Here is a 27,047-nt window from a genome sequence, read left to right as displayed (position 1 = left end):
ATGCGTGATGAGACCTAAACTGAAGTTTTTAGTGAACTGTCCACGATGACTCCCAGATCTCTTTCCCGTGTCATAGCAGCTGATGTAGAGCTCATCATAGTATAGGGATAGTTTGGGTTATTTTTTTCCCCATGTGCATCACTTTACACTTATCTAGTGGTAAAATGTTTTTATGGTGAAGAAGAAAAGATTGAGCCTGGATTTGATAACAATCTTCAAATAACTGAAGCCCAATTATAGAGCAAGGGATGGGCTTTGTTCCGATGCATCTGGAGGCAAAGGCCTCCAGATGCATCAGAGGAAATGCAGACTGGATATTAGAAGGAACTTTTTCACTATGAGGGTAGTCAAGCATTGGAACAGGCTACTTAGAGAAGTTGTACAATCTCCATCTCTTTTCAAGAGCAGGTCGGACAGACACCTGGCTGGGATAGTTTAGTCAGGAACAAACCTGCCATGAGCAGGGGACAGACTAGATGACTTTGTTAGATCTCTTCCAGCCCTGTTTTCCTGTGATCTGCTCAAAACTCAGCAGCAACACTGAATCATGGCTGGCTGCCGGTCAGCAGTTAACATTTGATTAAAACTCTAACTTTGTTTCCCCTTACAGGATTTTAATGCATCTCCTTGATTTATTACTGTTGCAAAAGAATCGGACAAACAGACTTTGATATCCCATTTAATAATTATCACATCAGGAGCCAGCTTTTACAAATGGGCTAATTTAATGTGAGAAATCACTAAACAGCCCTCTCCTCTCCCTCAAGTTGATGTGACAGGATGTAAATCAGTCCAGATGGGCCCATCATTAAAATTAGTCCTTTCTCTGTAAACCTCCCAGCCAAGCTAAACAGAATAGTTGAAGAGAGCCATATTTATTAAATGCATCTATTAATTTTAATGGAAATCAGTTGGAAACTGTCAGCTCCAGGATCCTTGCAATGTCACCCATTATACATCATTAAGCATCTTAAACATTGCAAAGACACAACCCGGCTAGCCAGGCACTCAGGAAAGCTGGTGCTTCCAGAAAGTTTCACAGGCTCTTAAACCTTGCTGTGTCATTAACTCCTGTTGTAAGTGCATGGGGTTATGTCCTCCCTGCTGCTGCCAAGTGGGCAGGGGGCATTTCATCTGGGCGGTGCAGCTGGCATGAGGGTCCCGGTAGCCGGGGCAGCAGCACTGAGCCTCCCCGCTATGCTCTGCCCTCCCATACTGGGTCCCAACCACTGAACCGCAGAGCCAGCAAGGTTGCAGCCCCACACCCTGCTGCGGGTACACAAATCTGGGGGGGCATGTGCTCTCCCAACAGGTTGCCTTTAGTGCCTGACCTCTCCCTGGGAGTGTGCAAAGAGAATGGGAGCTGCCATCCTTCACCTGCAAGCCAGCCCTGCCCTGCCTCTGCCACCTGCCCTGGACAAGCCACGCATAGCTCTGTCCTGCTCCCTGGCCTCCAGGACACTGCCCCGGCTGGACAGTGCCCCCAGCCCAAGCTGCAGCTGCCAACCCTATCCTGCCCCCTCACTCACCATACCTGCCTTAATCTGGCCCCCAAATGGATCACCTATATTTCCCCCTGCACAGACTTACCTGCAGGCAGCTAGGGGTGCTGCCCTCCACCACTGCCTGGTTGTACTGCTGGCCATGTGCACGATTATGTATGCATGTAGCACTCCCTGCATCCCACTCCCCCCCCACACCCCAGCCCTTTGCAGGCTGGAAACCTGTGATTTCCTGTATTTTTCATTTTTAAAGGAGAAAATGAGCACTTGGCAAATAGAAAACCTGGATCCCTGTTGATAAGCCACTCTCAGGAGCCATCTCCTTACGTTTTCAGAGGTTCCTCACCATATGTAGTATGATATAATGGGACAAGATAAATAGTTTCAGGGTGAACAACAGACTTCCAGCCATTTGAGCCTGAACTTTATTGCAGGCTCCAACAGTAATAAGGTAAAAAGTCCAGGACACAAACTTATATTCCCAACTTTTTGAATATTCTCTATCCCGTGACAATTAATTTTCATTGGGTGAATCCACATGCAAAATTAATGTGATGCAATAAACTTTGAGGCAGTTCACGCCAGAGTTAGCCTCCCCCCAGTGCAGTGTCTACATGTGCACCCAGGACAGTGGTAATGTGAGCCGAGGCAGAGCAGGCCCTCGGCTGGCTGGGCTGACCAGGTGCAATTTATAGCCCTGGTCACCATCTACACGTGTGTTTTGGTACAGTAAAGTACTCCGCCATAAGATAGTACTGTCCCCCACAGTATTAGCCTATGCTGGAGTTAATTAGTTTACTGCACTCTAATACCAGCACACGTGTAGACCATAATGCTTTACTGTAGACCAAAGTAGTCTATTCTGCAGTAAAGTGCATGTGCAGATGCACTCATTTTTACTAGTTTCTGCTTAAAGGCATTTTTTCACATGTATACATTGCAGCACCTGGTGCTGCGACGCGTGCGGTTGTGTAAGTGGTGAAATACGCATCAGTGCTGAGACAATGGTGGTGGCACACTTAAGAACTAAAACTTCTCAGAGGTGCTTTAGTTCAGAAGTGCACCACCACCATTTTCTGTGTGCTGATACGCATTTCATCACTTATATAACTGCATGGGGTGCAGTGCAGTTCACCTCAGCTCGTGTGCAGAGCAGACGCGATTAACAGTGTGCAAAATGGGCCTTATTTGATTCAGATTTGGCCTGAATCGGGGACAGTGATTCAATTTGTTGACTCGGATCACTGTCCCCGATTTGATTCGGCCGAATCCGAATCTGAAGATTCGATGCTGATTCAGAGAATCAGCAATTTGGCCATTGACACAGCTTTAAATGTTTGGGGTTTTTTTACATACCTCGAGGTACCAGGCACAGACTGTAAACGCTGCGATGCTTGGGCGGATGGAGCGCCCCACAGTGCCCCACGTGCTCGACGGTAAACCCGGAAGTGGACAGGAAGTAGTTCCAGTCCACTTCTGGGTCCGTCAGGGAACGTGCTGGGGAGGCCCCCCCACGCCCCTTGGACTCAGCGATCGCCCACGGGGGGACCCTGGGTGCCACCCCTAGACCCAGGAGGTGCCAGTCACTGAGCCGAGGTGGTACGGGGGGGGGCCCTGTGCACTCCCCGGCAGACCTGGAAGTGCTTTTGATCCACTTCTGGGTCTGCTGCCAAGTGCACTGGGGAGCCCCCCACACTCCTGTGGGATGCTCCATGTGCCCCAGCATCACAGCACTCACAAGCCGCCTGCTACCTAGAAGTATGTAGAAAAAACATTTAAAGCTTCTGAATCACTGAATCTTTCTGAATCCCTCCGAATCGATTCAGAGGGTTCCAATTCGATTTAGAGAGATTGAAGGGTCCTCTGATTCGATTTGGATTTGGAGATTCGGTCACCAAATTGGGCCAAATCTCCATCAAATTGAATTAGGGACAGAAGCTTTGCATAGCCCTAGATTTGATTAATCGAGTCTGTTCTGAAGCAGCAGTTCTCTGGCACGGCACTGGAAAAAAAGTATGTGTATAAATGCCCTACATGTCTGGGGCCTCCAGGCTCTTCATGCCCCTAATGCCCATTTCATGTTGGCATTAGGATGGACAAAAAATATGTAAATATAAAACCAGGAACTGCACAGGAACTGAAAATCTAACATGATCTGTTGGTCCTCTGATCTATCAGTGAGACTCAATCCTGCCCTTCTACAGGACTCCAAAGAAGCAGCAATGACAGATGACATATGCTCAGATAGGCCAAGGTGAAGACATGGTATGTATAGTTAGGCACTAACAAAAGAGCTGGTGGTACGGGTATGTAAAAGAAGACAAGACATCAAGCAGAGTGATTAGTACCTTGCTGGCAGGATCCCAGACACTTCTTATCATTCATCCTTCCACCCAGGGGCTTACAGCAGCTCCTCACTTAAATTTACTCTCAATTAATGGGATCTTGCCTTTTCTTTCAGAAGGCTGATGGGAATAAAATGGCTCAGAGAGTCCCAGTAGACAGTTCCCCCCAGCCAGAAGCAATGCTACATATAATTACTTTCCTTAGTGTTTTCCAGCCAGGAAGACAAACCCAAGCCAACTCAAATAAAATTGCTCCCTGAGTCTCATGAGACTCTAATTAATCTGATTCAGGACAATGTGGGTGCAAACAAAAACATGCACAAAAAGAACAATTTTGCTGCATGATTTATCTGTATAAACTTGCCATAGTAAGAAATGACTAGCTGATTAACTGAGGTATGCTGGCCACATCTACACTGGAGTTACTGTGCAGTAGCATCACCGAACAGCTTTTTTGGGACACTGACTGTGCAGTAGTCCATGACTGCTGTGCAGTAGCATCGCATCACCCTTGCTGCCATGCGATGCTACTGTGCAGTAAGTCTCTCATGTAGACACAGCCACTAAGTAGGACTTACCCTCTTCCCACGTTAGGGATTTTAATGTTTTATATGTCTGGCTGCAATTTTTCCCAAATGTCATCATTATTATTACTATTTCTCAATGTGAGGATCAGAAACATCCTACATTTCAGCCAGGAAGAGGCTGGCTGTTATGGAACAGAGGGATTGGGCCTTGTCAAAACCACACCAAGATGACATTCCCAAGCAGCAGAGACTTTTAGAAGTCAGCAGACCACATTCCTCCTTGCACTGAAACCAAAATAGATAGAACATTCATACTTACTTCACACTTGGCATATGTCACTGCTGAGATTTATTCAGTGAACTCCCACTGTTTAACAGATCTAATTACAAATGCAATTTGACCTAATTACAAATGCAAAAGCTGATCTGTGGTGAACTAGTAAACTACTCATAGGCAGACAAACTAACTATTCATGGCATCCTAAACTTCTCCAAACAATATCTCTACTCTTTGTTGCTTCCCAGTGCTGCCCAGGAGTTTTTGCCCTGTTTCCTCTAGGATTTCTAATGAACTGGCATAGTAGTCTGAGGTGGTGTAACCAGTCATTAGGGTGTGTGAAGCTTCGGTCCCCGATCTGATTCAGTGGAGATTCGACCCAATTCAATGGTCGAATCTCCGAATCCAAATCAAATCAGAGGACCCTTTAATCTCTCCGAATCAAATTGGAACCTTCCGAATCGATTTGGAGAGATTTGGACAAGGAGACAGCTTTAAATGTTTTTTCTACATACCTCTAGGTAGCAGGGGCTCATGAGTGCTGCGATGGTGGGGCAGATGAAGTGTCCCACAAAAGCGCAGGGGCTCCCCAGTGTGCTCAGCAGCAAACCCAGAAGTGGACCAGAAGCACTTCTGGTTCGCTTCCAGGTCTGGCGGGGAGCGCTCTGGGGGAACCCCTCACGCTCCCCTGGCTTGGCCACTGGTGCCTCCTGGGTCTGGTGCAGGGGGTACCCGGGGTCCCCCTGCAGCTGACTGCCAAGCCAGGGGGGGCGCTGGGGCCCCCCCTCACAGCATGCTCCCCGGCAGACCCGGAAGTGGACCAGAGGTAGTATCTGGATTCTCTTTCACTTGTTCTAAGATTTCACCTAGGTGTAAATTATTGGATCAACTGCTATTTCCATTGACTTTTCCCATGCTTGCTACACTTTCCGGATTTAACCAGTAACTTTTACATGGTTCCTAAAGGCTCTCATCTTTCCCAAAGACCTTATGTTTCCAAATACTTCCCTGTCTATTTTGCTTTTGTTTTTAAAGGCGCCCATTCCATTCTCTAGATCTCTGTTCCTAGAGACCCTCGTCCTTTATCTCTTGAGTGTATTTTAACAGCCCTTGCAGCAGCAGGACACTGGACACTGTTGCCCCCTGCTTTACCTGTGGTAGGTTAAGGTGCTTTGGGTGTCTTTGGGCAATATGCCTTGCGTGACAGGGTTAACTGCATAGTTCTAGGGATGCATTAAACAAGTCCTTGCATGGGATAGTTTGAAGATGATCCTCCCTTGGGTAGGGGGTTGGATTAGATAACCTCAGGAGGTCCCTTCCAGCCCTACTTTTCTATGATTCTGTGAAAAACAGCAGCATTAGTGCCTGAGCTCTGGAACAACAAAAGTACAAAAACTTTGTTAATTGACAAGTGAACTTCCTAAATAAAAGGCAAAGGCTGTGTCACAAACCACACTTGCTTATTTGACAAGCTTTAATTACTGATGATATTTCATAATGTTTTAGCAACCAGACCAACGTAATGAGGGTTCAGTAAAGATAGACGATTCCATACAGCTAGACCTCTGGCTACAGCAATATGATAACTGTGCTGAGACACAAATAAATACAAATTAGCCAGGCTTCCACTGTAGATGTTTGTTACACCATGATTCGATTACATTAAAAATGAGAACATACAATTTCATTGGAATGGACAACTGGCTGGCTCATTTTTAAACACACAGTATGTAAGCATCACTTACCGGATCACCTTCTACCACCTCCCCTTTCTGATCCTTAATCACCATAACAACCTGGGCCTGGAAAGTGATAATTAATACTGGTCCTTGCTCCATCATCTTCCCCATAGCCAACTGCAATGAGAGAAAATTTGCCCGTTAGAAAAAGGAGACTGTCTTCATGTTAATGTAAACAGTGTCAGGAGTCTCTAAAGTGATTAGGCACCGTGGGTGCATCTACAATGAGATGCTACAATGCACAGTAGACTAATTCTACTGAGCGTTAGCATGGCAGGCAAAAACTGTGCTAATGAGCTAAGTCTACGCGCATTAGCACTGATTACAGTGCCTTAAGTTAGTACAGGCGACCCTCACCATTTGCGGGGGATACGTTCTCATATCCCCCGCAAATGGCGAAATCCGCAATCATGAACTCAGTGCCCCTGGCGGCTGTGGGGGGCACGGCTGCTCTGGTGATGGTGGGAGCACGGTAGCAGTGGCTGGAGCCCGGGAGCAGCAAGCGCACAGCTCCCAAGGAGCTCTTGTAAGTGTATTTAAGAAGCAGGTTCGGCATTTGCGAATATTTGAAACTACGAATGCCGAAGCTGCGAATAGTGAGGGTTTCCTGTACCTTAATTACCGTGCACTAGTGAATGTGTAGATGTGCCAAGTAAGTCACAAACCCGTTATACTCCTCAAGGCTGATTTCAGCTACTTTACCAAGTTATAACATTTGTACCTGTATAATTGCTATGGATAATATCACAAAATGTTCTCTCACTAATTAACTAAGTTTTCATATGCCTATAAGCTTTCTAAAAGCAGCTCCTTGTGGACTAAATCTGTTAATTCTTACTGGCCTGAAGCTGAACTTCTTGGAAATGTGAATAAGATCTGTTATGAATTAGAGACATCTTAAAAACTGTCTTGCTTTTAAGGTGAGTATATTTTCCACTCAAAAGCAACTATGAGTCTGAAACTTTCCATCTATTTAGTAATAGCTCTTAATAAAGTAAGCCCCACTGCACTTGATAAAGGCATTTTTAATCAGTTAGGAAGCCCAGGAGGCTTCCGCTAACCCATCTCTCACCCCTCTAAAAACCTGTGAAATTAAACACAACAGATATAAAGCAAAATTAAGTTTGCTTCATTAAGAAAATATATTATGACTCGGGCTAAATTTTTCAAGTGTACATGAATGACTTAAATAGTTTGGAAAAATTTCACCCACGTTGACATCCTTGATTGCAACTACCTCAAATTCAAAGTCATCTTGGATTCAGATAAATATGGTAATTTGACACATTTATTCATGTATAACTTTTTAAATGTTCTTTCTCACTCTTAACTAAATCACCTTCTTGGATGACAACACTGAATGTATGAACACAAACCTTTTTCAATACAATAGGCAGGGTCGTCCCTGGGGGTGCGAATCGGGACGACTGCCCTGGGCCCCATGCTTTGGGGGGGCCCCATGGAGTGGGGTGGAGCGGCAGTGGCGCGGAGCTGGGCGAAGCGGCGGCCCCACGTCCAGCTGCTCACTACCCCATTTCCCCCCACCCGGCTTCTTTGGATCCAAGATCGGAGCAGGGACGGGGCCACACATGGGCTAATTTGTCCCAGGCCCTGCACCTTGCTCAGGTCATCTGACAGTAGGTGTTTTCAAATGTGGAAAAGGATCTGAAGAATGAGAACATGTCTTTTAACTCTATTTCCTTAACTCAGATAACATCCTAAGAATCTGTTTTTAATTCCCCCTCACCAAAATTCAACTTGGGCCTAAGAATGAGCATAAAACATTTTACCCCAGAGGGTAATAATTCAAGGAAATTGTAAATGGCTGAAAACACTGGTTACAAATTAGATCAGCCACCACTTCAGTACTGCTACTCTAAGTGCACTATTTAGAAAGGGAGGGAGGAGGAATTATTCAGGAATTATTCAATTATACAATGAAGTCATGTCTCTTGGACAGACTTTAATATTGAATGCTCTTAAATTAGCTAAGATAGGAAAAAAAGCAATAAAGTTCATTATGTCATTATTTATTGCTCAAAATTATCAAGGGAACTGCAGCTGCAATGGGCACATTCCTGTTTCCTTGGCACTTGCATTTAATTCCCTAAGTTTCAGAAAGGGTAGAAAAGGATTCCTCTGCATTTCAGAGGAGTTGTGGGAGGAAAGGGAAGCACATGGTATCTCAGGAGGCCATAAGATACAAAGACAACAAAATGAAAAGGTACAGTCTTTCTAGGACTGATGGAGTGGTCTCGTCTGGTTTACAAAAAATGTGCTCATCCAAGGTTAAGTGTAGAGGAAGTCAAACACTTTCTCTGCAAACAGCTGCTGTCACACTTTATCTACCCTGTACTACTTTAAAACTGTCTTAATTGCAACTAATGGACTTACTGTGTTTTAGTAAAAGCATGCTCCCCCCTCTCCCACCCAAATCCATTTCCTTTTGTTTTGAAAAAAACATGTAGCACTCACCGAGTTCAAGAAAAGGTGCATCAGCCCTCAACAGTCCTAACTCCCCACAGCACAGCCCTGCCAAACATCGCAATCCCCTGTTCCTCCCATTCAGCCCAAAATAACTACTATCCCCACATAACAGCACTCCACAGCCCCATTCAGCTTATTCTGTAATAACTATGCATGTCTCCTATCTTCGGGCACAGAAAGAGATTAGTAGACTTTAGGGCCAGAAATGGTCAGTAGATCATCTACTTTGACACAAAATAGTTTGCAAAAGGTAACTGGGTGCATTTACAGACATGTTCTGGGAGGCAGGGGGAAGCGGGGGGCACTTTAGCGCAGATCTGAGAGCCGTGCTAATTAAAAATGCCCAGAGCGTCACATGTATCAGCCTCCCCGCACTGAAAAATGGTGGCAGGGTGCTTTGAATTAAAGCTCGTTGAACAAACTTTAGTTTAAAGTGCCCCACCACCATTTTTCAGCGCGGGAACACTGATATATGTGATGCTGGAGTTCGGTAATTACCACACTCCTCCGATGTGCTGTAGTTACAGCATGTCAGAGCAGCCTCCCTGCACGTGTACAGGAGTCCTGGGAGTCTTTCCTAGGCAAGCTAAATGGTTTGGCCCCAGATAACATCCAATAAGGATTAACTCATATCTTGTATGTCATTACTGCAGTAAAACATAGTCTTAACTTTTATCCTTATCTGGAACTCAGGACTTAGAGTGAATTAAACAACTTTAAGTCCCCTTATAACGAACAAAGCAAGTTGCTTAATCTAAAATGTAGATTTACAATCTCCTGTTAGATTCTACTTGAATCTAATTTAAAATTAACATCAACAAGATAACAAGATACAATTAAATAGTATAACAACTAGGGCTGTGCGAAATTTTGCCAGCTGTTTCAATTCGACACTGTTTCGACTCATTTCAAACTCGAAACAGCAACATTGAATTGAAACAATGGGCTTTGAAACAGCTTTGAAACAAAACAAGACTAGTTGAAACATTTTGAATCTTTTGAAACATTTCCAGTTTTGAAGCAGGGACGTGGTGGGAGACAGGGGAGAACCAGGGCTGTGCTCCCAGCAACAGCTGGAAGCAGAGCCCTGGTTCTCCCCATCTCCCGCCCCTGGGGTGCAGGAAGCCAAGCACAGCACAGGGAAAGGGAGCTGAGCTCGGGCTCAGTTTCCCTCCCAAGCACTGCGATCAGGCTGGGGAAAGGAACTGAGCCCGATCATTCAGTTCCCCTTCCCCAGCCCTACGATTGGGCTGAGGTTGGGAACCCAGCCCAGCTGGGCTGAGTTCATTTCCCCAGCCTGATTGTGGGGCTGGGAAGTCAGCCCAGCTGGACTGAGTTCCTTTCCCCAGTGCGATGGTCATGCTGGGGAAACGAACTCAGCCCATCTGAGTGAAATGAAGCCCAGGGAGTGAAGAGGTGCCCTGGCAGGGGTGCAGTGGTATTGCTGGGCATAATCCAGAGGCAGAGGTAGGCACAGCTGGAGTACTGTGTCCAGTTCTGGACGCCACAGTTCAAGCGGGATGCGGACAACCTGGAGAGGGTCCAAAGAAGGGCCACTCGCCTGATTAGAGGCCTGCGGGGAAGGTCCTACGAGGAAAGGCTAAGGGACTTTAACCTCTTCAGCCTCTCCAAGACAAGGCTGAGGGGACCTTGTGGCAGCGTACAAATTCATAAGGGGAGAACAACATGAAGTAGGCGACAATCTGTTCACCAGGGCACCCCCTGGAACGACAAGGAACAATGGCTATAAGCTACCAGAAAGAAGGTTCAGGCTGGACATCAGGAGAAAATTCTTCACGGTCAGGGCTGCGAGAATCTGGAATGGGCGCCCAAGGGAGGTGGTGCTCGCCCCATCCTTGGGGGTCTTCAAGAGGAGACTGGCCAGGCACCTGGCTGGGACCACATGACCCCAGGGTTGGTTACTCTTTTCTTGCCTGCCAAGGGCAGGGGGTTGGACTAGATGGCCCACTGAGGTCCCTTCTGACTCTATGAAACTATGGCACTATTTAACACAGGCTATCAATGGCTGCCCATTTACCCATTTACTTATGTCAGGAACTTGTGTTTGGATACAGCATAACTACCAGAAAGGCATCCAGAAGACATCAGGAGGTGGACTGCTCCACCGCAGTCCTTGGTTGCTTGTTCCAATGGTTAATCGCCCTCGCTGGTGAAGCATGCTTTATTTTCAATTCATATTTGCCTGACTTCAGCTTATGCCCATGATTTGTTGATTTACTCCACTAGCTTAAGGAGCTTTTTAGACCTTAATATTTCCTCTCCCTTTTTGAAACAAAGGACAAGTGGATGCAGTCAGATGCTTTAAAACTTATTTTTGTTTAAGATCAGCTTATCAAGTGGTCCAAACTGCCCTGTGCAACTGCTAGTGATTTGCCAGAACATCAGTTTGTCGTTAACAAGTGTCAGCGGTGATTTTATATTTCCCTCCAGATCACCAGTGAAACTGCTGGCATTAGGTCTGACACTGTTCAAGCCCTGAAAAACACCACTAGAAACATTACCATTCCATGGTTTCCCTTTGATGACTATGTATTGAGATAGTCAGTTAATCTACTGAACATGCGCTCTGTTAAAGAACCTAGTGGTGAATGTTCTCAGTCAGACCAGAGCATGGTATTAAGCCAAACTCCTCATAAATATTTATGTATGGTTTTTCTACCCCATCTTTATCAGTGAAACGTGTGATGTCCTTAGAGAAAGAAGTACAGCTTGACAAGAATCAGGATGCCTGGCATTAATTATATTCCTGCCCTTGATTCTTTATAAATTGAATCCTGTACCTTCCTTTTCCATCAATTTGCCAGGACTGATGACAAGCTAACCAGCGTATAGCAACTTGAGTCATCCTGCTCTTTTTTCTTAATTCTGGAAACAAAATTAGCATTCTTTGATACCCAGAATTTCCCTGATACCCTAAGAGATATTAAACGTGAGTACAAACAAGCCAAAGATCTTATGAAGTAGCTCTTCCAGGGCCCCTGGGGGCAAGTTGTCTAGGCCTACTGATTCTACAATATTTCTCCCTAACAAACTTAATATCCTCCTCAATTACAAATGGACTGGAAAGTACTTCATCACTCTAAAGTGAAACAAGCACATCTTATCTCTTCCCAGAGTAGATAAAATACTTACTGAACATTTTTGCCTTTTTTGCACCATTAATACATTTTAGCATCTCCACCCCGAAAAAAAACATTGGATTTGCCTTTTAAGAAGGTTAACCCATAAATGCATTTTTCCACTGATTTACTTTCCTAAAGGATCTGCTCTACGAGTGACATCCCTGAGTGGGAGAGATGCTGACTGGGATATACAAAAAACACAGCAAAAGCTGACATTGTTCTTGCAAAGGTGATAAAGTCATGGGGAAGGAAAGAAAGGCTTGAAGGGAAAACAGACAAATTAGTGACCAAACAGAAAGGATATTAGAAGTAAATATTGGCACATTTATTTCATTCGTAGGGACTGCATGCCACCAGTTCTGACTCCTCTACTTAAAACGCAATGGTTTTAAATAGATATAGAGCAGGGGTGCTCAACCTCTGGACCCTGGGCCAAATGCAGCCCATGGAGCCACTGCATCTAGCCCATGGGGCCCCGCATGGGTCAGGAAATTTGGAGGTGGGGGAATGGTGACCTTTCCTCCCCCTACCAAACTGCCAAACCCCAAGTCCTGCATGGCCAGTTGGGGCTGGACAGGGCCTCTCCCCACATCAAGAACCACAAAAAATTAGTCAGCTCTCTCAAATACAGGCTTTCTTGTATTGCATGACCTTGATTAACTGAATTACCACACAAAATAAACACTAACACTGCCCTTTGCACAAATGTGCTGGGTCTTTCTAATTAATCTTCCTAAAGGAATGCACAAAGGGTCATTTGTGCAAAAGAGTCTTCTCTCACAAGGGACATCTTCTAAGGTGACACCTGGAAAATCTTCCTCCAAGAAGGGGCATGTTTTCCCCTACGAGAAACTAAATGAACAAAAATTCACAAAACGCCTGTACGTGGCCTAAATCTATACCAAGGTATCTTTGGTATGAAGGGGTTCCTAGAGTCCTATAACCAAGACTGATCAGAGGTGGGAATGACTCCTTCAAATATGTCCCCAGTGGCCAAACAGATCAATGAAAATGTCTAGTTAGACTAGTGAATCCTTTGGGGACATTCCTGTCTGTGGAAGAGGCCAGAACCAGGACAAAGAGCTCCTGTCTTGCTAAGAAGCAAATTAAGACTCTCTCACTAGTGCCTGCCTCACTGTGCTGCTTTTTATTAGAAAGAATAAAATACCAAAATAACCTATAAAAGTTTGGATGGTAGGGAAAGCCCCCAAGGAGTTGAAAACATCCACGTACCATAAAGCTACATTTTAGATATAAAGAAACGTGTAGGAATCTTATCCCATACAGAAGACAGGAGACAGTACCCTGAAGAGCAGTAAGATAGTAACCTCAGAAATCCGGATATCAAAAATCTGGAATTCTTGAAAATCTGGCACTTTTTAAAAATACTGTACACTACATCAGGGAACCCAAAGCAGTGGCCACACGTGGAGTGGCGATGCAGGGTTGTGGATAGCAGCTGCAGCTGCCACATGCAAGCTCCCCCCCGAACACAGAGGGGGAAGCGTGCATGTGCAGAACGCAGAATGGAGAGATTCCTTCCAGAATCATGCTTGACTACAGCCTCACAAAGCAGAACAGTTTGCTCATCAGCATCACTTCCTCTTGCAGCTAATGCTTTAATCCTTTCACAGCTACTGTGCAACTAGTAGCAGCTTTTGGCTGTTCAGGGGTCTTTTCTCAGTAAACTCTTAATGAAGCTCTAGGTGCTACAGCAATACAACCACCACAGTGAAATCTTGAATAAGAAAAATCTACACCCAGAGGTCAAAATATAGTCCATGCTGCAAGAAATACAAAATCAGAGACTTACATCAACGTTATCAAGATCAAGGATCCTGGAGTGGGACCGGAGACCCATTGCTTTGGCTTGTTGGACTGGATGAGCAAGCTGATGGTATGTCTAAGCAAAGCAACATAAACATGGGTTATTCTTTTTTAAATGTTCATCTCCAAGCATACCAATAAAAAAAAAAAAAAAAAAAAAAATCAAAGGAGATGGGAGATTTCTTACTGAGACTATTTCAAAAGAAAAAAAATACCAAAATAAACATTGAACAGTCTAATTTTTTTGCAAACAAGTTGTTTACCCTTTGAATGGAAAATATCATATGGTTGCATTAAATGCTCTGAGTTCTTACAACCCTATGACCACTGAGACTCCCTCTGGCATGCAACTGGACAAAACAGTAGGCATACAATTAAGGGCACAGAATATATGTATTAAATACATCTGATAGCCAAAGCACATGTGGTTCTAACATGACAGCACACAAGGAGAAACAGCCTGGAAAGCAGATCGTTTTCCCAGCACAGTCAGACCTTGGAGATTAGCCCAGTTTTTTCTGGACCCTATTTAGACATACAGACATATGCTTCATTATTTATACATCCAGAACTATTGTCCCGGCTGCTGACTTACTATTTGTTTCCTGTAGTACCAACAAAGTACTAGGCAACTGTCAAATAAAATGGGAGGCACCACCACTGCCTTGAAGACCTTATAAACCTAAACTCTAAAACTACAAATATCCTCCACAAACTGATGGAGACTGGGCTTTAATGGGAGTAAAATGAGAAACATTTTGCAGGGAGAGAAAGCAGGGAAACTTAACAAATTAAAGCCTGTACTTCTGGACCTGTAGTACACGTATTCAAGTATTCTCAGAACTGGTTTGAGCTCTATCATTTATGTATTAGAATGAGTATACACACAAGCATCTGCACTAAACTGATTACCAGACTAGAATTTTAATTTGACTAAGCCCATTAGCATAAACTAAAAAAAAGTCCTAAAACCTCTGGACTGCGTGATTTGCCCTTTTGTTGTTATTACACACAGTTACAGCTTGAGACCATTTATGGGAATGGTTATTTTCCCTGCTCTCCATATTACATGGTGCTGATTTGCTATAAAGAAAGACTGGAACAATTTTGGATGAGACACCCTTTAACATCCTGGATCCTCGTAGGATAATCCCCATATTTCTCAACTTGATTTGCAGATCTCTGGACTAAGCTAGTTTTAATTTTAAAGTAAAACCCATTAAAAAAAGACAGACAACCTTTGCTTATAACTACTCCTGGCTCTGCAGTAAGTCTGCTCTATAAATTAGAAAGCTGATTTGATCAACTGTTTAATAGAGAAATGCACAAGCCAGTACAGATACCTTTCAGAATGCTTGAAAAAGCCTGATGTTATACACTATCGTCATTAGAAGGATGAGTTTACCCAGAACAAATATACAAATAATCAAGAGAGACTGCAGACCTGCCCAGTTCAAAATGTTAAAGATCCCTTGCACAGTCTCATCTGATTTCCAGCCCCCTTGTGGTAGAAATTAATGCAACTTCAAAGCAATAAAAATGATTAACAATTAAAATGACTTTTTAAAACCAGTTCTGTGCTGCCAAGTGTCAGATTAGTTTGGAGAAGGGTGGAGAGAAGAAATACATTTACACCTGCTCCTTAAGTGCTAGTTTAGGCAGAAGTTTGCTTCAACAAAGCTAAAATGGGATTTCAATGTTACTCCCAGAAAACATATGCCATTTACATGCATTGGAATTTCATGCACTAAATGTACCCAAGAAAACAAAAGCGTCCCCTTTCTTTACTATTTCATGGCACTCTTTACATGCTAAGATACAGGGAAAACTCAAATGAAGGAGTGACTGAAGGAAAACCCAATACTCACAGCAATACCCTGGAGAGGGTAGCTGGACGGCTCAGAGAAGGGAAGGAACGCCACCATGCAGTGACGTTACTTCTAACCGTTTCAAAAGGAGTGGCAGAGTTGCCACTAGAGATCTGGCCTCGGGTGTTATGATATACACGTTACACCTGCACGTAACTGTACCAGCACAAGCAAGCTAAATTGCTATACCAATACACTTAATCCTGAATACAACTGTTACAGTTGCAGATTTGCTATATTTGTACGGCTGTAGGGCTATCATAACAGCTTATAACTATCATATGATACCAACACAATTATTACATTTATCTATTTCCCAAACCTAATCCTGGGAATATTACAGGCCCACAATTACAAACCAGGGGGGCGGAGGAGAACCCACTTTTTCAGATGCATTATTAATGTATACTTACTGCTTCGTAGCACCAGTCTTTCAGGATATCAAGGTCCCCAGATATCATAGCCTAAAAAAGGAGTAACAAATAAAATATACAAAGGAAACTTAAGGTCTCCCACTAAAATATCTGTCTGGATATCCTTTAAAAAGTGAATTTCTTTAAATCCAACCTTAGGCCACAAATGTTTACTCCTAACATGCCCTAATGAGAGGCAAGGCAAAATCCTATACTGAAGCACTATGAAGCAAAGACATATGTATACAGTCATATTAGTTCAGATGGACACAGATATTTAGATAATTAAAGTATTATCTTTGTACCTAAAGTCTAGCTCACATATTTCATGAGATATATTTTCGAAGAAGCAGAAACAAGTAGTAAAAAATCATAAATAATCAATTTTCAACATGGCAAAAGATCAACAGTGGGCCACTGAGTAAAAATGAAGGGCAATATGTTGTTTATAGCTGATAGAAGAATATTTTGAAGACAATGAATAATGCATATGTGGAACTCATTGATACAATATAATGAAGCCAAACAACTAACAGTTTCAGAAAGGCAATTAGATTTGAATATGAATAAAAAAAGCCATAATTACACTAGGCAGGATGTCTTGTAATAGAAAGAAGAAAAAAAAAATCACTCATGCATCAGGGCATAAGTCCCAGGGGTTTAAAGACAGACAAGGTTCCTTGGGTGAATTTGATATCTTTTATTAGACCAACCCAAACGGTTGGAGAATAGTTATTAAGCAAGCTTTCGGGTTCAAAAACCCTTCGTCAGGCTAAGGAAGCTGCAGCAGTCGGTGTGTGCTCTTCCTGGATAGAATGGATAGTAAAGAAGCCCGGGGCTGGGCTGGGCTGGGCTGGGCTGGGCTGGGCTGGGCTGGGCTGGGCTGGGCGGGGGAGTCAGTTGCCAGGCTGATTGTAATGTATCAAAAATCCAATGTCTCTGTTTAGTCCCTGATCTCTAGCATCCAGCAGGTTGATGAAATGGAGCTCATAGGCTCGTCTCTGGGAAGTGTTGTGTAAGTTTCCCTTGAGGATCAGGACTGAGAGATTGGAGAGAGAGTGGCCCTCCCGTGAGAAGTGTGCCCCCACCGGTAATTGGGTGTTTCTGTCTTTGATGGATTTCCGGTGTGCGCTCATTCTGGTGCGCAGTTGTTGTCTGGTCTCTCCTACATATCTTCCATCAGGGCATTTGGTGCATTGGATGAGGTATACTACATTCCTGGAGGTGCAGCTGTAAGATCCTGGGATGCTGATGGCTCTGTTGTGGGGTGCAGTAATAGTGGGGGTGGTGGAGATGTGTTGGCAGGTTTTGCATTTCTTGTCATGGCATGGTCTGGATCCTTTTGGTGTGTTCTGGGCTTGAGGAAGTTTGCTTCTGGTGATGAGGTTGGCAAGGTTTGGTGCTTGTTTGAAGGCTAGGATGGGTGGCTCTGGGAAGATCTTTTTAAGAATAGGGTCTCTGTCTAGTATGGGTTGCAATTTTTTGAGGATTTTCCGTACAGGTTCAAGGGAGGGGTGATATGTCATAACCAGCGGTGTGCGATTTGTGGGGGGGTTTCTTCTGTACTGCAGCAGTTCTTCACGTGGTATCCAGGTGGCTCTTTCAAATGTACGATCTACCTCTCTGGAGGAGTGTCCTTGCTGGGTGAAAGCCTTTTTAAGATTGGTGAGGTGGCGATCCCGGGTGTTCTCTTCAGTACAAATGCGGTGGTATCTGAGGGCTTGGCTGTATATCACAGCTTTTTTGGTGTGTTTCGGGGACTAAACATAGACACTGGATTTTTGATACATTACAATCTGCCTGGCAACTGCCTCCCCAGCCCAGCCCAGCCCAGCCCCGGGCTTCTTTACTTTTCATCCCATCCAGGAAGAGCACACAGCAACTGCTGCAGCTTCCTTAGCCTGACGAAGGGTTTTTGAACCCGAAAGCTTGCTTAATAACTATTCTCCAACCAGTTGGGTTGGTCTAATAAAAGATATCAAATTCACCCAAGGAACCTTGTCTGCCTATGTCCTTAGACCAACACGGCTACAACCTAAACCCCTGCAACAGGGGTTTAAAGACACTTTTCCAGGAGAGGTTTATTCTTTAAGAGTGCAACACATGGTTTTTACAGCTTTCATGAAGCATTTTGCTCCTACCATTGTTAGGAGGAGGACAGCTAGATTGTAGGAAACATAGGGCAGATTCAGAGTGACAATTCCTACATTATTTTGTTTCGAGTTCTGTCCACATGACAAGCACAACCCATGTGATGAATTAGTTTGAGATACTCATCTAATCCAGTCACTCCACAGTGCAGATGTGATCACAGGGCAGTTCTTTCAAAACACAACTGTGCCACTACAGGCATCATCCTTAACAAGTGTCAGATTCTCTGAATCTTCCTAAGACTCTAGCTTTGATGCTCTCCTCCAAACGTTACATTTATTGTAGTATATATGTAGGCTTCCCGCAACAAATGGTAACACAGATGTTACAAGAATCTGTCCCAAGAAAAAAAAATTGCCGAGCTACTACAAAAACATTGGCTCCGTGATACAGAAGTTGCTGATTCAAACATTAACTGCTCTGTCATGCCAGGACAAATTTAACATCTGGCCAGGTCTCCTACCCTCCACAACCCCACAGTATTCTGGTCTCCCACACTATCTTTCCCCAAGGCCTCTTGGGGGCCATGCGCTCCATACACAATGAAACAGATTTTTAAAACTTCCTTTTACTATTGGAGTTTAGCGTATTGACATATAATTGTAAAATAATGTCTTGTAATATAATTCCACTGTTCTGTTTTTGTATCATAAGCAGGAATCCTTGTTTTCCCTGATAAAAAAGTCTCAAATTCTCTGATAAAAAAAATAAATAAATCACAAATTCTCTGATGAAACTCCCCAAATCCATGATTAAAATGAAAGGCCCCCTACAGCCCCCACCAGCCATGCCCGTGCCCATCACTCAGCAACTGAGTGGCCCTCAGCTCCGTCCTGCTCCCCACCGGAGCCCTGCTACTATGCACTGCGGCCCTGGGCCCCAAGCCCCACTCGCCCCCCCACATGGGCAACAGCCCCGGCCCCAGCACTGCCCAACTTCCTCCCTTCCCTACCTACGGGGGCCTTAATCCTCCCCCATCCCATACTTACCTGCGGGAGCTGCTCTCCAGGCTGCCTGGAGGCCCTGTGCATATACATGTGCATGGCACCCCCTGCCTGACCACCCTCTTCCCGCTCCCTCCCAGCCCCTTGCAGGCTGGAGCTCTGCCACTGCAGAGAGCTCTTTGCAAAACTGCAAAATCTGCAGGTTTCTCTGCTATAATGAGAAATCCATGGGTTCCTATGGCAAAGGGGGAAATCTGCATTTTACGCCGTTTTTCCATGGGAAACGGAAAACTCAGATCCCCGATTATGAGATGGGGTATGAGTATGTTGTAAAAAAGCATTAACACTTCATTCTCTTCAGAAAATTCCAATTTTCAGATTTCTCCTAAAGTCATGCCTGTAATTCCTTTTGCCACCCATGCTTGAGCCCCATTCTATTTCTGCTATGTTTTTTAACATCAGGTGATAACACAATATTCACACAAGTGAAGGCACACCATTACTGAAATAAGTGGTACTATGATATTGAAGTTACTTCTAAAGCTTTAACAACCCTAAATTTTTTGTTCAGCGGCTACTTTTACTAATCCATTTGCAGTGCCAACATCTTTTCCTCAAGCAGTTATCTAAACGTTGGAACTGCAATGTAAATGAGTAATTAGAATTCTTTCTTCCAGTGTGCATTAGTGTGCAGCTGTCCCTTTACTGCCCATTCATCCAGCTTGGTTTGAAACCTCTGGAGTTCCTAACATTCATCACTAGGTAAGAGAGGCATTTTATTTTCCAGCACTGTCAGAGCCTTCTAAAAACTGCTAACCCACGTGGGAAGATTTGCAACTAACTTCTCACATGGGAGCCTTCTCTCCTTAGCCAAACTTTTGTTATTTTGGGAGATGCACCAAGCTGAAACCATGGGCTGGAGGGACAACAGCCATCCCATCTTCAAGTTTAATCATTCAAAAATGGAATAGCTCAAGTCTGTAACTTTTATAAGAACGTGAGACGCTTGTTTCCATTATCATGTTCCAACATTAGAAATTACCTCCAGAACATTAGGGATTATATCATTCTCGCATTGCTTTAGAAACTGGTCTTTGTCAAAGGCTGGGTCCACTTTGAGAATCTCAGTCAAAACTTCAGACATTTCTGTCTTTGAAAACAACCCACCTGTCAAAACAAATTCAATTCAATTAATTAAGACTACAGGCATGACAAGCATCACTGAGGATAAGTGAGAACTGAAGGAGCTGTCTCTTTAACAGAGGTAGGTATGATCTGTCCAGAAGATGCTACAAGTTTTGCTTGGGGTTTTAGTTTTATCCCTTACACCCACTTGTCATTATTTACCACCCCCTGATTGGGTTGTTGCTCCACTTAGTGATACAAGATACACAGATGCAAAACATCAGATTCCTTCCCAAAGGCTAGTAACACGTTGATAGCAGCAGCACTAACCCTCCCTTTAGAAAGTCAATGGCCATAGCTCTACACTACTAATAAACTTTCACCAAAATGAAATGTTACCAATTAAATCTGTGACTTTGTCTGTCACAGCCCTGGAGGCTCGAATGAATGCGTTATCACTTTCATCATATTTCATTTTCATTTCAAAAAACCCTGAAAAAGAAGAAAGAGGAGATCAGCGGAAGTGTTCAGCTATTTCACTTTTGTACTTCTTAAATGGTAATTAGAATGTGCAGTGTAAGATCTTATTTATAGGTCACTTCTAAACCTCTCAAGTCCCTTCCAAATCCCTCTTTTACAATTAGCATATTCCTGTTTCAGCAAATGATTATTTTTACTCATTACTTTCCTAAAATTAGAGATTAACACTCTTTACCATTAATCCTCATCAATAGCCCTTACAAAGTTATTTTTTTCCTCTGCATGAATGTCAAAGCCCCGGGAACTGCCCCTGACAGTATCCTTCAGGCCTAGAAAAACTCAGGTCATGACTACCTGAGCGAAACAGTGCTCCAGCAGGAAGTGGGGAGGCTGTGTATGCCTGCATGCTGCTAAAGGAGCACTTCTCAACTGCTGCAGCACACTGGTGTGCCATTGGACACGTCCAGGTGTGCCACAGAATTTGGGGGAAGGCATGGCTACAGCCGGTGCCACCACCCCATGCTGCCACTGTGCCCTGGCCAGGCCCACACTTATACCTTTCAGCCCCCACCCAGTTGGCCACTTGCCACCCTCCTCCTCCCGCCCACTCCACATTTGACTGGTGTGCCATGGGACGGAAAAGGCCAGGTAAGTGTACCGTGGAACGGAAAAGGTTGGGAAACACCATGCTACAGCACTGCATTTCAAGTATTTTAAATGCTGCAACTGCTTCTCTGTACCCTTAGTGTCTGGCTAGTAGGAGGCATTCAGAATTCAGTGTTCTTACAATCTCTGTTCATAGGCAATGGGGAAATCAGGTTTTAGTACCTGTTAAATATGGTGGTAAAACAATACTTTTCTGCTGAAGGTTGGGATTGTCTCCCAAAACAGATGGAGAAGCTTGGAATAACTACTGTGTTGGTAGCAACGCCTACTTCTCATTTAACACTACCTAATACTAACAGCTGCAACAAAAATGGCCATGATTTGCATTATGTGAAGACTAGTTGCACAGATGGCATCAGATCCCAGACTGTAAAAGTTGGAGATCACAGAAAATAAAGTTTTGTTCCTTAACCACTGGAACACTTACTATTGAAGACCACGTTGTTGTCCTTGAAATCTTTCCACTGTTGATACCATTTGGAATCCTTGTGTACCACCACACCCATGGCCTCCCTAGGGAAGAGCAGAAGGCTAGCAGTTTATGCACAAACTAAGTCCTCAGAAACAGAAGAAAAGGACACAGAGCTATCCTAAACATCTTTCTGTACAGTATCCTGTACTATCAAGGGTGCTGCTTGAGACATCCACTGTAAGAACTGAGTGTGAGAAGAGTCTGGAGGAAAGATCAGGAGTTCAAGTTTGGTTCTATTAAAGTTATGTTAACCAAAGATACATTCAGAAAATGTGAGCAAGAAGGGCTGAGTTACTAGAGGAAAAAAATATTGCAAAGAAGTTGAAATTTCAAGTCAGGAGAACATATTATTTTGTAATGCTCTGTAATTCATAAAACATTTCATACATCTTTTCAAACTTTGCATAAATATTCTTTTCTCTTCAGAATAAACCTGAGAAAGTTCAAGCCAACCCAATCTTCTAAACAGAAGTTACAGAGGGATTAAAGTATGCCTTTCCAACAGGAGCTGGCAGCAACTCTGAATAGGAAGCAGCTACTGCAGTAATCCAATACCACAATCCTTAGAAATGGAATAATTCCAGTTCTCCACCCCTGCCTGCTTGAGCCCAATATTAGGAGCAAGTTGATCACTTAAACCATCCCTTATGCTGCAGCTTGACCCCAACCCCAGAAGTTGCCCACCTTTACTACTTTATAGTTCAAATTTAAAAACACTCATCAGGTCATACATAGCAATGACCTCTTTATGATTAATCCAGTACGTACTCATTAGCTTCAAATATTCTCTGCTCCTTGATCCTCTCTCCAGAAAATTCAGTCCTTTTCCTTAGTCGCTCTGGACGTTTGTAAGGACCCGTCTGCCCTATTATATCCATTTCCTTCTTAACTGTTTCTACTCCCTAAAAGAAAAAACATTTGATTAGTGGATTTGCTACAAAAAACTAATGATCCTATTTCAAAAACCTGAGGTAGAGTCTATGGGCTACATTGATCTCTGCTGTCAGCAAATGCAACTCAACATATATCACTCAGAGATGCATGTGCCTACATCAAGGCTGAGTGAAGTACTGTTTTTGGAGATTTACCTGAATTGGACAGGAAAAGTACCAAAAATTTAAGTTTGGATCTGGCTTATGATAGAATAATGAACAGGAATCCAGAAAACTAACTGAATCAAAAGACCCTACAAATAAAGAGTGAAAATGCTGGCAAATCAGGTCAGAGGGATGAATATGGAGTCGAAAAGAGTGAGTACTGATAGGCATGAAGGACTTGCCTATCAGGATTTTAAGGAACAAAGGATTCCTAAAACCTAAACAGTAAAGAAGATTCCAGTTACAAAACAAGGCCTATGTGTTTGCCACAAGTGCAAAACAGCAAGACTGTAACAGGGAGCACATTTGTTTTTAAGGACAGGGAGAGCGAGAGCAGCCAAAAGAGCGAGCATTTGCAAAGTTGATATTCACTTTATAGTTCCAGACCTGAATACAGAAAAAGCCTCAATTCCCCTAAAGTATACATTTGAGCAAAAGGTTGAAGGAGCTCAATTATTCACAGCAAAAATCAGGATCAGTGCTTCTGGAGCTAAATTCCATGTATGCAGAAATCTCAGTAGTGCTAGTGATCCCACAGAACAGAATTGGTGGTGGATTTCTCTCTCCCTGCTGAGTTTCTGTTAAGGAAGAGATGTTGGGGGTCGACATGCATACACTTGGAACAGCTTTGGAAAGGGAAGGGGATCTGCTTCTTGGAAGTGCACAACAGCTATCACAAGGTAAACAGTTAGACATACACTTGTATTGCTACAGGACTGTGTGTTAAATCATCCAACTTTGACCCTGGATGAGGCAGGTTTAAAGTCAGAGAAATTTTTGGTATATCTGTATTGCTACAAGCTCATCATTCATAAGTGTTGCAGCATTACAGTTGCTGCACCTCAGGGACAACTCCTCCCCTTTTGTAGCTACTCAAAATGTATGTTTGTCCATACTTAATTTTTTTTCTATAAACTTGGGACTCAGATATACAAGAAATCTTTGCGTAGCTGTATCCCTATTTCAGTCTCTGCTAAAGAGAGGCAATACCCTCATTTCACTGTAATCAATGAGAGAAGGACTCAGTTTTAAGTTTGGGTACTAAACCCATTTCCTCTCATATAAGAGCGACACATATGCTCACCATGACAACACTAATTTATTTCTTAAATTACTTTATTAAACTTCTGATGTTCCAGATTCTTCCAGTGACACTATCACTAGAAGAAAAGTGGAATGCAACTCCCAATCATCACTGGATTTGTTCTGATATAAAATGGCACTTAATATACGTGATATGCAAGAGAAGGCCAGCTTCTAGTAAGCTACGTGTATACAGAGGATGGTTATCACATCTAATGACAAAGCGGTGTGCAGCTTTATAGTGCTGTCTCACTGCCTAAAATAAAAACATTGAAAAAATATGGATATTTCTGATTTTATAGCAAACCACAGTGAATGGCAATTATTTTCCATCCACATTTTTAACACATAGGATAGGGTCTTAAAAAACCTTACTAAAATGTCTAAATAAATCTATGCACTTGAATAACTCCAATGAAATCAGTGGAACTCTTCACATAGATAAAGTTACAGAGATGCTTGAGTGTTTCCTGGGTTGGAGTCATACACTGGATGTTGAACTTTGGAGCGTTTGGTCCAGTTATTCTTCATGTTCATAACCACTAAAGACAATCTCCAGTAACTACAAAAGGAGACCTCTGTGAGCTGTTGAGGTCGGAAAAAGACTTCTGAATCCCCATGATTGTTACCCAGCAGTAGAGTGTCCAAATAAATAAATGTTTCCTAAATACTGCAGTAACATAGATCTTAAATATATTTGCACTATTAGAATTCTTATTTATTCTCAGACAAGGTTCTTTGGGTAAATCCAATATCTTTTATTAGACCAACTCAAATTTGTATTTATTCTCAGTTATTCTCTACATTTACCTTTCCTTTTTTTTTAAGCCAAGAACAAGAAGCTGTTTTGCACTTTAAAAAGATAGAGAGAAGCAAGGAAGATTGTTCAGCCTATTAAAAGGCTTTTGAAACAGTCCACTAAAGATGAACAGTGCATGAAGACATTTGCTAAAATGTGGGGAAACTATATGTAACCCGTCGAAAGTTAGTATAAACCCAGGTTGCAAATCTTACAAGATAATTGCCTGCCAGAAGGGAGAGAATAGTTGCCTGCTTCAGAGAAGGAGCTGGCAGTTCTTGAAAGGAGTTAGCTGCATCTGCTGTGGCAAGATAACAAGCTTCCTTACAGAAATGCCACTGTATAATGTGAGGTGCTGTTATGGCTGAAGCTGACCTTTAGTAGATGACATCTTATTAGGAACAGAGAAACAGGAAAATTTCCATCACTAAAGGGACCAACTGTCCTTCCAGTTTGATGCCCCCTTCTGAAAGAGGCTACCACTGATACCCCAGCACAAGTGAGAGAAACTGGCCAAAGATAAATTCCTTCCTGTGCCAATCAGCTAGTGATTAATATTTGCTCCAATAAACAAAGTGCATTTGTTACTCTCTGCTCTGCTAGCAATAAGTCAATCTGCATGAGAGATAGCGTATTTAGTAGCAGTTCAGACACTTGATGCTTACAATTTTGCAAAGTTCTTGGTAGATATTACCCAGTCTTGGTACCTTGTGGCTCTTTAATTTCTCAAAATATTGCAACAATTGTACATCAAACAGGTTTTCCTCTGAAAACTTTATATTCAATTTTGGCTGAAAACAGCACATCACAAACTGAAACCCTCAAAGCATCAACAACTAGATAAGGAAGTCCGTTTGCTCGTTTTTAATGGACTCAGTGCCTGCAGGACTGGCTCCAAGCAGGTATTGTTGGAATGACGTGTAGCCACAACAGTTCAGGGAAAAGAAAGATGCAAGGATTTTTGCAGGTGTTATCTTTTATTAAGCCAACCACACAGCTGGGATAGACTTAGACAAGGCGTGAAGAAGAAAGTACTGCATTTGAAAACTTGTCTAAGTCTATCGCAATCATGTGGTTGGTCCAATAAACTATATCACCTTCAAGTAGGTATGTCATCCATAAGTGTACCTGAGAAATGGCTTTGAATGCTGCTGTCTTGCCCAGTTTCTCCCCTCCTTTGGTCACTGACTCTGCAGACTGTTTTGCCGTCTTGGCTGCTTCTTCTACACCTTCTTTTATCTTCCGTCCAATATCACTCTTACTTACTTCATCCAAACCCTACAATAAAACAGGAATATGAAATCATTTAAAATATGGACTTTTCCACATGGATATGAAAGCGATTCTTTATTTTGGCATTTAGGATACCTCCAAGTAAAACAATGAAGACTCAGCAAACATAGCAAATGCAGTCAAGGTCTGTAGCAACAATAGTCAATTTATGTTAAAACCATTGGGTGTCTTTACACATGCTTCAAGGTGGGGGTAGGGATGACACTTTAAACAGTCTGGCTTTTGAGAGCCGCACTAATTAAAGCACATGCAGTATTTTGTGTATTCAGCATCCTGTGCTTCAAAATGGCAACAGGGGTGCTTTAACTAAAGCTTGTTCAATGAGCTTTTGTTAAAGTGCCCCCCGCTGCCATTTTCAAGCATGGGGATGCTGAATACACAAGACACTGAGGCTGCTGGAGCGTGCTAATTAGCTCCAGCCGAGCCTGCTCCGACGCACTGTAATTATAGTGCACTGGAGCAGACATCCCACACATCTACGGGCACCCATTATGTCACAGGAGAATAACTTGCAGGACACAGTGCTCTGGTGCTATAGCATTATCACCAATCATTGACAATCCTGTGTTTATATGCAGATGCTTTTGGTTAGATATAAAACCACACTGTTGAATAGTAATTACCAAATATATCTGTATCTGTGTGCTCTCTGAACCAGCACAGCAGGCTTAGCATATGCTCTTTATAAGCATTTCAGTGCCTCATGGGCAGCAGGCAGTTCTGGGGTGGATAGGGAAATACAAATTCACAAAGAAGCAGTTGCCAGGAGTACCACTAGGTGGTCTCCTTTTCCTCCACTACATTTGGAT

At 43.2% G+C, this 27,047-nt stretch overlaps 1 protein-coding gene across 2 annotated transcripts in view; it reads right to left on the bottom strand.

The window, feature by feature from the left end:
• The window catches only part of TIMM44 (translocase of inner mitochondrial membrane 44), a 58,521-nt gene that overhangs the window by 10,923 nt on the left and 20,551 nt on the right, over positions 1-27,047 (bottom strand). For both annotated transcript variants that reach the window (XM_006275428.4, XM_019491218.2), the window contains exons 5-12: positions 26,074-26,223; positions 22,735-22,868; positions 21,922-22,007; positions 20,748-20,840; positions 20,266-20,390; positions 16,129-16,179; positions 13,834-13,923; positions 6,397-6,507 (exon numbers count right to left, since the gene is read on the bottom strand). In XM_006275428.4, the coding sequence (XP_006275490.1) occupies positions 6,397-6,507; positions 13,834-13,923; positions 16,129-16,179; positions 20,266-20,390; positions 20,748-20,840; positions 21,922-22,007; positions 22,735-22,868; positions 26,074-26,223 (840 nt within the window). The remainder of the gene's footprint in view (positions 1-6,396; positions 6,508-13,833; positions 13,924-16,128; positions 16,180-20,265; positions 20,391-20,747; positions 20,841-21,921; positions 22,008-22,734; positions 22,869-26,073; positions 26,224-27,047) is intronic.

The sequence above is a fragment of the Alligator mississippiensis genome, chromosome 16, assembly GCF_030867095.1.
Source record: "Alligator mississippiensis isolate rAllMis1 chromosome 16, rAllMis1, whole genome shotgun sequence".
NCBI classification, from domain to species: domain Eukaryota; kingdom Metazoa; phylum Chordata; order Crocodylia; family Alligatoridae; genus Alligator; species Alligator mississippiensis.
Note: the sequence above shows the minus strand (reverse complement) of the source record. Positions and strands in the feature narration are given on the sequence as shown.